The sequence below is a fragment of the Helobdella robusta genome (genome assembly GCF_000326865.2).
Source record: "Helobdella robusta unplaced genomic scaffold HELROscaffold_87, whole genome shotgun sequence".
NCBI lineage: Eukaryota > Metazoa > Annelida > Clitellata > Rhynchobdellida > Glossiphoniidae > Helobdella > Helobdella robusta.
The window spans coordinates 105301-117799 of record NW_008705498.1 but is presented as its reverse complement, the minus strand read 5'-3'; the positions used below and the strand labels follow the sequence as shown (position 1 = coordinate 117799).

Genomic DNA, 12499 nt, shown 5'->3' with positions numbered 1-12499 from the left:
AACGCCGTACCACTTGTTTTAAAAAATGTAATTCTCTTTTAAACATAGCACATACAACTCAACCTTCTTATCCTCATCAACTCATACATCCTCGTTCATCCAATCGTCATCTTCGTTCGTCGCTATTTGTTCAGCTGCACCAACCTGAACCTGTCAACAAATCATCAATAGTCAACAGAAGCTTCACTTCCACTTTTCCCTACATATGGATGTCCTACCAGCCTACATTTGTCAGCAAACATCCATCATCCATCATACTCTTCAAGTAGCCACTCAAACATTTTTTATTTGAACAGACTTTTAGTGACGTTTACTATTAGCGGAACATCTAAGCTTTAAATAAATAATAATAATAAACTAATAATAATAATAAACCATTCAAAAATAAATGTTTAGTGTTACATTATTGCGCCTTTGTGTCCTGTTATTACAATGCACTGTTAAATTACGTTAGCAATATTACAAACGACAAACCACTGTCTCTGATGAATCCAATCATTGCAATCAAAACGTCGATCCATTTATGAGTAGCCATGTTGTTTTTGACGTGCTCACAAGATGCAACATGCAACAAAAATGAAAGATAATCATGCAGTGACAACACCAATTCTTTTGAAACTGTATGAAAATTATCATTTGAAAATGTTAAAATAATGAAATTAATTTTTGTCGACATTTTTGAGTAAAACCTAAAAAGAAACCAACACAGTTTTCTAAAAGTTAAAGGATATCACATAAACAATGTTAATAGCTCATAATATCCAGTTATAAACTTTAAAAAAAATGATGTTCCTAGAATATTATCAAAGATTTCCATTCTTCGCTATTAAATAGTCAATTTTTAAAATGTTAGTAAGGTTGTTGAGGTTTCCTCTATTCAAAATGAGACAAATTTCTTTCATCAAATACTATCCATCTGTAAATATGTTTATAATAAATTCTTTTAACCTATCTTTAAATTGCTTGTGTGTTTTGTTGATTCCTTTAAGTTATAGAAGAGTGTAATAGACCTTCAGCGTTTTACTTGAGATTGCAGCGTAACACTGTTTTATGAAATGCGTCGGCTCGGCAACGCTGGCCTACTTCGTTCCGTCTTTCTTGGACGTAAGTAAAAAAAAAAGCCATCCAGAAAAATAAACAAACCCATTGAGGATTGAGTTTTAAATGCGCTAATCTCCTCCAGTAATCCATCCAACCAGGAAGGAAGATGCGAAAAAAAATCTTTGCCATAAAGGTGAAAGAGCAGTTTGCAGAGTTGCAAGAAGAGCGTATCACATGTTGACTGTATGATTGAGGTCGGCAGCAAGTGAGCCTGCTCGCTGTGTTGTTGAGTGCGAAAAATTTAATTCAAATCAAATAAATGGAAATGCCTTAATTGAAAAACGTTCAACATTCTGATGGTTTTAATTTAACTTATTGCCCTTTTTTAAAAAATCAAAACTGTTTTTTAAATTTTTGAATCACCTCAGAACGTGGTCTTAAACCCTACAGATTACTATCTAGGCATTTGTTGTTGTCTGCATTAAAGTTTTCCACGCAAATGTTTTTTAACACATAATTTGCACATTTAAGGCTATTTAACGTTAACATTAGGTAGTACTTATCTTCAATATGAAGTGTGATTCAATAAATTTAATTATCAACTGATTCATCTTTAACTGATTCATGTTTAATATAACAGCAAAAATTCTTACTGACCATACAGAGAGGACAATAAGTTGCAAAGCGTTCATACTTGTACACTCTAACAGTTCATCAATTGAAGATAGCTTCTTATCCGAGCAATTATCATCTTCATCCTCCTTACTGCAACTTTTATTTTTATCCATTTTGTGATAGGTAGAGCCCTCATTAAGCTTTCCATCATCAAAATCACCTTCGTAGCTTGCATTTTCATCATCATCAACAGCATCACTATCATCATCGCCATCACCACTAATACTAATCAAATGATTCTTCATGAGTTTAAACAAGATGGATCTCATGCACATGTTGGTCCCAGATAGAAGAAATAGTTTGCGAAGAAGTCCTGACGAGACGATGAGCGAGACATCACTTGCTTCGTACCTCATACTCATCCAAAATATTCTTAAAATCACTTGCATATTATCTGACAATGAAAATGTAGTTACATAGTTATCTTGCTACCGTTAGCTATGAAAATATTTATAAGTTACCAAAAGTTACAATAAATTTTGGGAATGTTATTTAATTATCAAAAAGTTGTTTAATTATTAACAATTCAAAGTATTATTAACGACAATAATTGTGCTTCTGTAACGACATATGAAAAAAGAAAAAAATATAATTATGAAGTTGCAATAAGTTTAAACAATCTAACTCCACTTGAATTGTTGAATAAACAAAAACATAGAAACTTGAAATGTGCCAACCCAGAGAAGCGTCCATTATGCACTGTATAAAACGATTGAATATTTGATGGGCGACAAGCTGAATGGACTGCTGCATGCCACCACAGGATGTCTCAATGTTGTCCTGTAGCATGTAATGGTTATCGTTTTTTGTTACCTTGTACTTGTAGTTATGTTTTTTGTTGTTATTGTTATTGATGTTTTTGTTTTTCATAATATCCAGAGATTTCGTTAATGCAGTGCAATGTATTCTTAGTGGTTTTACTTTTGTCGTTATTTATGTTGCAAATACAATTTTTAGCAAATAAATCAATGATAAAAAAATAAACGATCTTTAATAATAATAATATTAATAATAATAAAACAACTATTAATTTATTATCAATAAAAATGCCAAACATGCCTGGTAATGGAAAGCGAACTTGCTGCTTTCACTAAATTGATAATCGGCAAACGTTCCAATTGGCCCACAGAATCCAGCAAAAAAACGTTCATCAATGGAGTATTCAAAATCTTTCCACGACGACTTCAATCTATTTTTGCTTACTTTGTCCCAAATATCATCAGCCGCAGCACCAACAATATCAGCTGCATCATCGTCATCATCCTCCCAGTTTTTACTGATCACTGATGACGTTGCCTCTCGCCTAGCAAGAACATTCAGTATTTGTTGCAGGGCAAACAGTCTCACCTACAACGTTCATCAAAATAATGTGGCACAAGTCTTTTAAACCATAATCAGATGAACAACTTTAAAAAATAAGATCGTGAAAATTTGTATACACTGATTTATTATTGTCTTTAAAAGTTTGGTTTGTTAATTAATGCATGCAGAAAATAATGAGTAGAGATAATTCTCTGAAAAAAGAATAAAACTATAATGGAGATTCTAGGGTGTAATGAAAATCAAAAAACCTCGGCTCTTTCTTGTTGAGACTTCATAGCTTCAAAAATCATTTCATAATCTACGGTGTCGTCATTATCTTTAATGGTGGGCAAAGTTGCTGCCTGGTTCTTGCCGTCGAAATGATTTAAACAACCAGAGAGGAAGTGATTGATTTCAACGTGTATGTACTCGCACACATTATCGCCAACACTCGAATTGCGATCAAAACCAGCAGTAGAGTTGTAATGCTCATTATGGAAATCCGAAGATACGATTTTTTTCATTCTTTCATGATGCCACTTGCTCTTTCTTAATCCTTCCTTCACCAACTGAAAGTTATTCTGCTCTGAAGGTGAAGTGGTTTGTTGATCATTTGGTTGATTAGATATTTGATAGAACAATAAAAATAAGTTACTCTGGCCATTAACATGTTGACCGCATTCATTTCGCTCCCGCTGTTGGAATAATTGATCATCGCTATTGTCCAGTTGGTTCATCTGTCTGGTTGATAAAACAACAGCTGATCTTCTTCTGCAAAAAATTGCATTCTCAGCTGACTTGTGGTCAGAAATGTCTGCAACGTTGTAAATAATAACTTTAGTATGACACGCAACAAATAAAAAAATAAACAAACTAATCAATTAATTAATTAATGACTAAAATCTTCATTCAAAATTTAAGTCTTAAACATTACCTAGGAGAGATTATCTAACCAATAAATATCTACCGCAATCAAAACTAAAATCTTACAAGTTCATCAACCACTCATTTTGTTTCCAAATTAATTCTAACTTATAACTCACTATAATTTCTCAATAGATGCAAATACAATTTATAGAAAAAACCATATACTATTATAAATTATCACAGATAATATTTTGGCTTTCGGGCAGGTGAAGCTCGTTAGCCTTGGTCGGCTATTACCTAGGAGAAGGAAAACTCTGACTTCAAACCTCAGATATGATGTGGTTGGTCTGTGCGAGGGCCGATGGACAGGAGGTGGAGAAATGGAAGGTGGGAAGATATTATGGTCTGGAACAGAGAGGGAGCACGTCTATGGAGTTGGAATGGTTATTGGCGAAAAAGCAAGAAAAGCACTGTTGGAGTACAATCCAGTGAATGAAAGAATGATGTATGCGAGGTTTAAGGGATACCCGAGAGACATTGATGTGGTAGTGGCATATGCTCCAACAATGGATCACTCGGATGCAGAAATCGAGGCATTCTACGATCAACTGGAGCAAACATTGAATGTACTGCCAAAGAAAGATGTTAAGATAATCACCGGAGATTGGAACGCAAAGATCGGAAGAAACAATATTGGTTTTGAAGAAGTCATGGGAAAATACGGTATAGGAAACAGAAATAATAGAGGAGAAAGACTGCTGGAATTTGCAAAGGACCAAAAAATGTATATAACAAATACAAAAACACAAAATAGAAAAAAATGGACATGGGAATCACCAGATGGAAAAACAACGAACATGATAGATTTGATTTTGATAGAACAGAAATGGATAAAATTTGTTACTCAGTGCCGTGCTTTTCCAAGTGCAGAGATTGGATCAGATCATCTTCTAGTGTTATGCAACGTCAAGATGAAAATAACGAAAAGACCAAAGTCAGGCGAAAATATCAAAAGAGTGAAATATAGCACAGAAATGATAAAAGAGAAGTTGAAAGACATCAGAAATGTAATAGAAGACTGCAGTCGAAAAATTCGAAGTAGGGAAAAACATAATAAAACCCTGGATAAGTGATGAAACTTGGAAACTCGTAGAGGAAAGAAGACAGTTGAAAGCAACGAAAAGACAAAACAACGAAAATGAGATGAAATATAAACAACTTTGTTGCAAAATAAAGAAAAGTGCCAGAGCAGATAAAAGAAGATGGATAAACGATAGATGCGAAGGTAGAAGCACTAGTTGGACAAAACAAAACAAAAGAGGCTTATCAGCTAGTCAGACAGTTAAAAGGAAAACTGAAGAATACGTCAAAGATTATTAAAGACAAGGATGGAAATGTTCTAACTGAAGGCCAACAAATCAAAGATAGATGGTCGGAATATATCAAAGACCTGTTCACAGATAAAAACACGTATACAAAGGAGGTGTTACAGGCTTTAAAAGAAAGAAAAGTAGTCAATGAGGAAGAAACGGAAATAACATTGGAGGAAGTAATGAAAGCAATGAAGAAAATGAGGAACAACAAGAGCACAGGGAGAGACGGAATTCCCATAGAGCTGATCAAAGCGGGAGGACCAATTGTATGTAATGAGATTCACAAAATCTGCCAAGAAATCTGGGACAGTGGAAAATGGCCAGAAGATTGGTGTAAATCAATCTTGATCATGTTGCCAAAAAAAAGGAGACCTGAAAGACTGCAACAACTACAGATCAATAGCACTGATCCCTCATATGTGCAAGATCATGCTGACGATCTTGAAAGAACGATTGGAGAAAGACAGCATTTAGGAGAGGAGCAGGCAGGTTTCAAAAAGGACAGAAGTACAGTCCAGCAAATCCTGATGTTGAGACTATTGTTGGAAGATGCAGGAAGCAGAGGTCAAACAACTTTTCATTGTTTTGTGGATTTTAAGAAGGCGTTTGATTCAGTCTGGCACGAAGGTTTGTGGGCAACTTTGGAAGGTATGAGATTGTCAATAAAAATGGTAAGGGTGCTGAAAGGGCTTTATGAGGAGTCAACAATGGCGGTAAAGATAGGTACAGAGCTGGGAGACTGGATCAAAGCGAACATAGGAAGTAGACAAGGAGATCCAATATCACCTTTATTGTTCTTAGCACTGTTGGAAAGAGCCTTGGAAAAAATGGAGAATGCAGATATTGAGGGAATCGACATTGGAGGCAGAGTGATAAGGGACCTCAGGTTTGCAGATGATATAGATCTGCTAGCACCTAGTGCAGAGGGTCTACAGAAACTGATCGAGTTGACGTACGATGGTGGAAGAAACCATGGACTACACATCAACAGCAGTAAGACAAAGATAATGATTTCGGAAGCAGGTGGAAACAATGATGAATTCCAGATAGGAGCAGAAAAGCTCGAACAAGTGAACCAATTTATATATCTGGGCAGCCTCATAACTGATGACAATAATTGTTCGAAAGAAATTGATAGAAGAATAGCAATCGCGAGAGGAATGTTTGCATCTTTGAAAGTAATATTGAAAAACGGTAATGTATCTACAAAAACAAAGTTAAAGATCGTAGAAGCGTGTGTGTTTTCTACATTGATGTATGCATGTGACGCTTGGACGTTGAAGAAAAGAGACAAAGACAAACTGGAAGCATTCGAGATGCAATGTTATAGAAAGTTGCTGAGAATCAGTTGGAGACAAAAGATAAGAAACGATGCCATAAGAAAACAACTTGGAAGACAAAAAACTGTGTATGAAAGGGTCAAGGAAAGAAAGCTGGGTATCTTTGGGCACATCTGCAGAATGACAGACGACAGACTGATCAAAAAAAGTACTGATGAGAAAGAGGGACTGGAAGAAAAAAGTTGGAAGACCTGTGAGGAAGTGGATGGATGATATCACGGAATGGACGGGGGTTGGAACATTGGGCTCAATGAAGATGGCGAGGGAAAGAAAAGGATTTTGGAAAGATAGAAGAATACCATCGGCCTCAACGGTCCCTTAAGGGACTACAGAGGATCATTGAATGAATGAATGAATATTTTGGCTGACTTCTAGATTGTCGTTCGTTCATTTTCCTTTTCTTGTAATAATTTATCATATAGACCATTTGTCGTCCACCTCAATAAATTTAAATTACTATGTTAATTAATTTATTTTGTATTTTTTAGGTAAACATGAAACAGTGTTCTAAATGCGGAAAAAGAATACTCACACGCAATTACGAAAGCGAATAGTAGTCCGTCGGACAGCCAGCTGGTATCGCTGGGAAGAGCTGTCCCGTACTGCGGAGGCAATAGACCAGAGAAAGCTGTCAACGTTCTCAAGTCGTCTTTTACCGATGTCTCTTCAGAGGAGTTGTGGAAAGCATGCATTATCGCAAGGGCTGCAATGAGCGTATTGCTAATAGCATTGAACACAAATTAGTCTAGAAAGGCCAAGCAGTAGGCAAACCAATTTGTGGATTTCGAACTCCTTGATAAAAAAAATCAATAGGAGCAAGAACGGGAGTTGAAGCCACGCCAGCAGAAGCGGGAGTCTACAAACCCAAGCGACTGCGGAGTCCAACAGCAAAAAAAACCAATGTTGTTGCTTCTGTCAAACAAAGAGGTTGTCGACAGAAATAACTGGCCAATCTGAAAACGAAGGGGCCCAGGCAGCGTAAAACACAGCCGTTTTCCAACCATCCCTGTTAGACTGAATAATAGTTGACCAGCTCGAATTAGGTCAGGCTTTCATTCCGATTGATCAACCATATTCAACTATCAGTACCCCGGAACGGGCAATAGAAAATGGTGGGTTGCCAAATCAAGACGGTTGGTATTGCAGCACCGTAAAAGAAAGGAAAAAGAAATCCCTGAGCTCGGAAAATGGACGATCAACATCCCTGACTGCATTGATGATTTATAAAAGTAAACGTAGATACGACCTTCGATGGAGAAGGGGGTGTTGTGATGTATTCTTGGCACACATGTTGGTAGAATGTTGTATGGTTTGGTCATACGTGCACGTTGGCATGATATTGTACAAATGCAAGTGAATTGGTTGTGAGTATATGAGAGTATGGTCAGTATGTTTGAGACTGAATTGTTCTTAATTAGTCTTGTATGGTTTAGCGTATGAACACGGTTTTTATATATAAGTGTGTTTGAGAATGAAATAAAGTTCTTGAGTTCTTAGCTGGTTTTTATAGTTAGTTCGATAATAAAATACTAGTTTGTATTTTATTATCGAAGTTCGTGTTCTGCCTGGTTTAATTTTTTATTGGATACGTTATAGGTGCTGTTCTTTGAAAAATAAAACTTTTTTTGAAAAATGATGCAACTAATTGAACAATAAATAAAAGTTAAAAAAAACCATACTGTGCTCAGACTTTTCTTTTTCAATTTTGTTTTGGGAGTGGATGAATAGCGAGCTTTCATCTATGTAGAACAGAAAATTTTTTCTTTCAGACAAAATTATTCATTCAGCCAAAAATAGTCACTCTATCAAAAATGAACATTCAATCACAAATATTCATTCAATCCCAAATATTAATTCAAACACAAATATTCGTTCAATCAATTCTGATGAAACTGTTAAACAGTGTAACATTATTTAGTTCAGTCAAATCAAATCAAATCAAACTTTACATTTAATACTTATCCTCATCATAAGCATCACGTCATTATTATTATTGTCGTCATCATCTTCATCGTCGTCATCATCATCATCGTCGTCGTCATCATCATCATCATCGTCGTCACCATCTTCATCTTCGTCATCATAATCATCGTTATCCTCCTCGTCATCATCATGAATACGATCAACGTCATGTTAGAGGAGCTAACCGACGACAGTTGGATTAACAATGATGAGCAGGAAGAGTAGGGATTTGATGACGTGGCGCTGCTTCCTGAACGATTGGGCATTGGCGGTAGCTGGAGAAATGAGGAAATGTTTGATGATTTGTATGTGGATGATGATGGTGATGATGTTGTTGATAATGATGTTGTTGTTGCTTATGATGATGATAATGATAATTCTGGTGGTGATGAAGATGATAATGGTGATGATGCTGATGATGATGACACTTGTAACAACGATCATTGTGTGATTACATGGGCATTAGTAATGAGATTACAAATAAATAACAAACGTCAACAATTACTATGTTGACATTTTTAATGATTTAATTTTTAACTTTACAATAATGACACAACACGAAAATTTGACAACCTGGTTCGTCTTCAATGAATTTGTAATGCACCCAAAGCACAGATCTCAGTTTGTACACCTGTCTGAATACGTTCTTTAGTGCATCGGGCAATACGTGACTGGAAGCAAATGTATATGAATGTCCTCACATTCGTTAACAAATCGTCCGCCATAATTTTCATCAAGCCATTATAAAATAACAACAGCATTTATTACAATAAACAAGTTGACGATATCAGTGTGATTCATTGAAAGTAAATTGTAATAACAAAGTAACACAAGTCTTTGTCGTCACTGTCACTACCTTGTCATTTTATTTTTATGAAACGCTTAAGAGATCTTTCTAATTAAAAATTTAGTACATATGTATCAAAAACCATGAACTAGGATAAATATTCTTAGTATTAACCTACTACAACAGTAAATAGCAAACCAACCTATCAGCATTCCATTTGATGAATGATTTGGTGAGTCCACAGTGTTTAATGAGGACCATCAGCAGCAGGCGTGTCGTTATCTCAAAAATTTGCCTCATTTCGTTTGTGGTCAAGCTTTCGTCACTTGTGTCCCAATCTTCAATAAGAACATTTTTATAGCATCACAAAATTCATTTTCAAACTAATAAACATCCCTTCATTACTTCAGAGAAGAGATAGAGAGAGATAGAGAAGAGGGAGAGAGAATATAAGCACATCACCACACCTCCACATGAACATTAACCTTCAAAACGAGCAGTTTCTTTCATGTAGTTCAACTTATCAACGCCAGCCTTTTTGTAAAAAATATGTGTCCACAATTCATCGAGATCGGTTAACTTCATCAATCTCAATCCTTCTTCTGAAACTTCGTAGCATGATTGATCCACAATGTTCACTGTTAGATCCTCGAGAATAACATCTGAATATTATTGTAAACGTTATTGATACCAAATTTATTTTTAAAGAAAAAAAGTTTAAAAAATGAAATTATTGAAACTTTCACAAATTTTCACGCTACATAATAATAATAATATCTACAATACTCTCATATATCCATACTACGGTGACCCGTCAAAATAGTGCCAACAAAATGGCATAAAACAGCGCAGAAACTTCCCGACAAAATAGCGAACAACAAAAAAAGCGCAAATTTCCAAACAAAATGGCGCCGACAAAATGGCGCCGACAAAATAGCGAACGACAAAATGGCGCAAAAAAATAGTAATTGCATTTCTGACAGTCATAATCCAATATATATATATATATATTTATATATATATATATATATATATATATATATAAATCTTTTTTATTAAAACCTCAACACTTATTTTTTATTATTGAGTTTGTTGAATTCATATTTATTGAGAGAAAAATTATTATTGAGCTTGGCTGACAGTACTTTATTGTTTGAAAATATTTTTATATATATATTTCACTCCACTGAAACTGCCCTGCAACATGTTCTCTCAGGGGTTTATGCTGAGATTGATGCTCAAAACATTTCCTTGTCGGCATTCTTGGACATGAGCTCGGCTTTCGACTGTGTCAATCATGAAATGTTAATGCTCAGACTGCATCAAAATTTTGGAATATCTGGGGAGATAATAAATTGGCTCAGAAGCTACCTGATTGGCCGAACACAACAGGTTTCGTTCAACGGGAGTTTGTCCTACGTCAATGTGGTTTGACTCGGGTGTGCCGCAGGGATCTGTTTTGGGTCCTTTATTGTTTCTGCTTTATACATCTGATGTGCTGAAGATAATTGATTCCTATGATTTTAAAAGCCATGCATTTGCAGACGACATTCAAATTATGTTATCAAGTAAGTTATTTCAAGACGAGATTACGAGATTCATTAAATGTATGTCGGAGGTTAATCTGTGGATGTCGAAAAATGAATTGAAGCTTAACCAGGGTAAAACAAAATTTTTTCCTATTGGTAGCTGGCAGCAGTTGGCAGACTTGGATATAAATTCAGTTGTTATGAATGATAAAAAAATAGCTTTTTGTAAAGCAGCGTCGAAACTAGGTTTTATAATTGATTCAAACCTAACAATGAAATCTCATTTTAAAATGATCTCTATATCATGCTTGGCACGGATTAGAAGAATGAACCAAATTCGAGAATCACTTGATAAAGTCGCAATGCAGACTCTGGCGCATGCGTTGGTGCACTCACGTGTCGATTATTGCAATAGTTTATTTTATGGACTCCCGGCTAGATCCATCAAAATTCTGCAATCGGTACAAAACCGTACTGCCAGGATTGTGGCTGGATGTCGATTGTATGATCATGCCACCCCGATCCTGAGTGATTTGCATTGGTTGCCCATAAATAAAAGAATTGTTTTTAAAATCTCTGTCGCAGTTTTTAAATCACTAAATGGTTTGGCTCAAAAATATTTATCAGATAAACTGAAATTAAAAACGTCGATCGCATTTAATGTGCGTCTAAGGTCTGACGATTCGAACATTCTTGTGGTTCCTCATAGACAGCTAAAGATTGGATCGCGTGATTTTGCTGTGTCAGGCCCTGTCGTATGGAACGGCTTGCCGTCGGCCCTTAGAATGCCTGGAATGAATATTGCTGAATTTAAAAGACAATTAAAGACATACCTTTTTTTTTATTATAGTTTATTTCTTTTCATTCTTGCTATTTTGTTATTAATTTTAGTTATAAGTTGATAGCGTTTGTGAAAACTGCTATAACGAACGCTATATTAAGTTTTCTCCTAATATATATATATATATATATATATATATATATATATATATATATATATATTTCAAAAATTCAACACTACTTTCAACATTGTTCAACTTTTTTATATTTCTTTTTAATTTATTGATGAGAAATTAGACATTTTATTGTTTTTTAAAAAATTTTTATTAAATAAATTTGCAAATAGCTATTTCGAGTTATAAATAACTCATCTTCAGTGCATTATATATAAGGTATGTAAGATATTTGATATAAAGGAACAAGTAATTATTAATTTACATAAATTATTTAATTAAAACAGAAAACCAATAAAATAAATTTAATAACTATAAACAATATAAAACGCGATTTTTAAAAATTTTAACGGCAAGATTGTTTATATTATATTTGTTAAGGTAAATATCAACGCTCAGCCGAGAAACGCGAATTAATTTATTTAATTAACTACACATTATTAATATTATTATGACAATATTTAAAAACGTTATTATTATTATTATTATTATTGTTAACGTTATTATTATTATTATCATCGCTGTGGTTCTCCTTGCTTCTTGTGATGATGTTCCATTTGCAAGTGATATTTGCGCTGTGAGTTGTGGCGTTGGTATCTACAGTGTTGGCACTGTTGTTGACAATAACAACAACAACAGTGCCAATAACAACAACAACAGTGCCAACACT

General features: G+C 34.8%; 2 protein-coding genes across 2 annotated transcripts; one reads left to right on the top strand and one right to left on the bottom strand.

The window, feature by feature from the left end:
- Nucleotides 1-4265: 4265 nt before the first annotated feature.
- HELRODRAFT_182479 (hypothetical protein) lies at nt 4266-7955 on the top strand (the record flags this gene model as incomplete). Its single annotated transcript, XM_009032739.1, has 4 exons — nt 4266-4669; nt 7102-7312; nt 7412-7525; nt 7632-7955. 4 exons carry the CDS (start codon nt 4266-4268, stop codon nt 7953-7955), a joined length of 1053 nt encoding a protein of 350 aa, XP_009030987.1.
- Nucleotides 7956-8740: 785 nt separating this feature from the next.
- Nucleotides 8741-10321, bottom strand: HELRODRAFT_182478 (hypothetical protein; the record flags this gene model as incomplete). Its single annotated transcript, XM_009032738.1, has 5 exons — nt 8741-8835; nt 9134-9231; nt 9550-9685; nt 9833-10009; nt 10159-10321. 5 exons carry the CDS (start codon nt 10319-10321, stop codon nt 8741-8743), a joined length of 669 nt encoding a protein of 222 aa, XP_009030986.1.
- Between the last annotated feature and the right edge of the window lie 2178 nt (nt 10322-12499).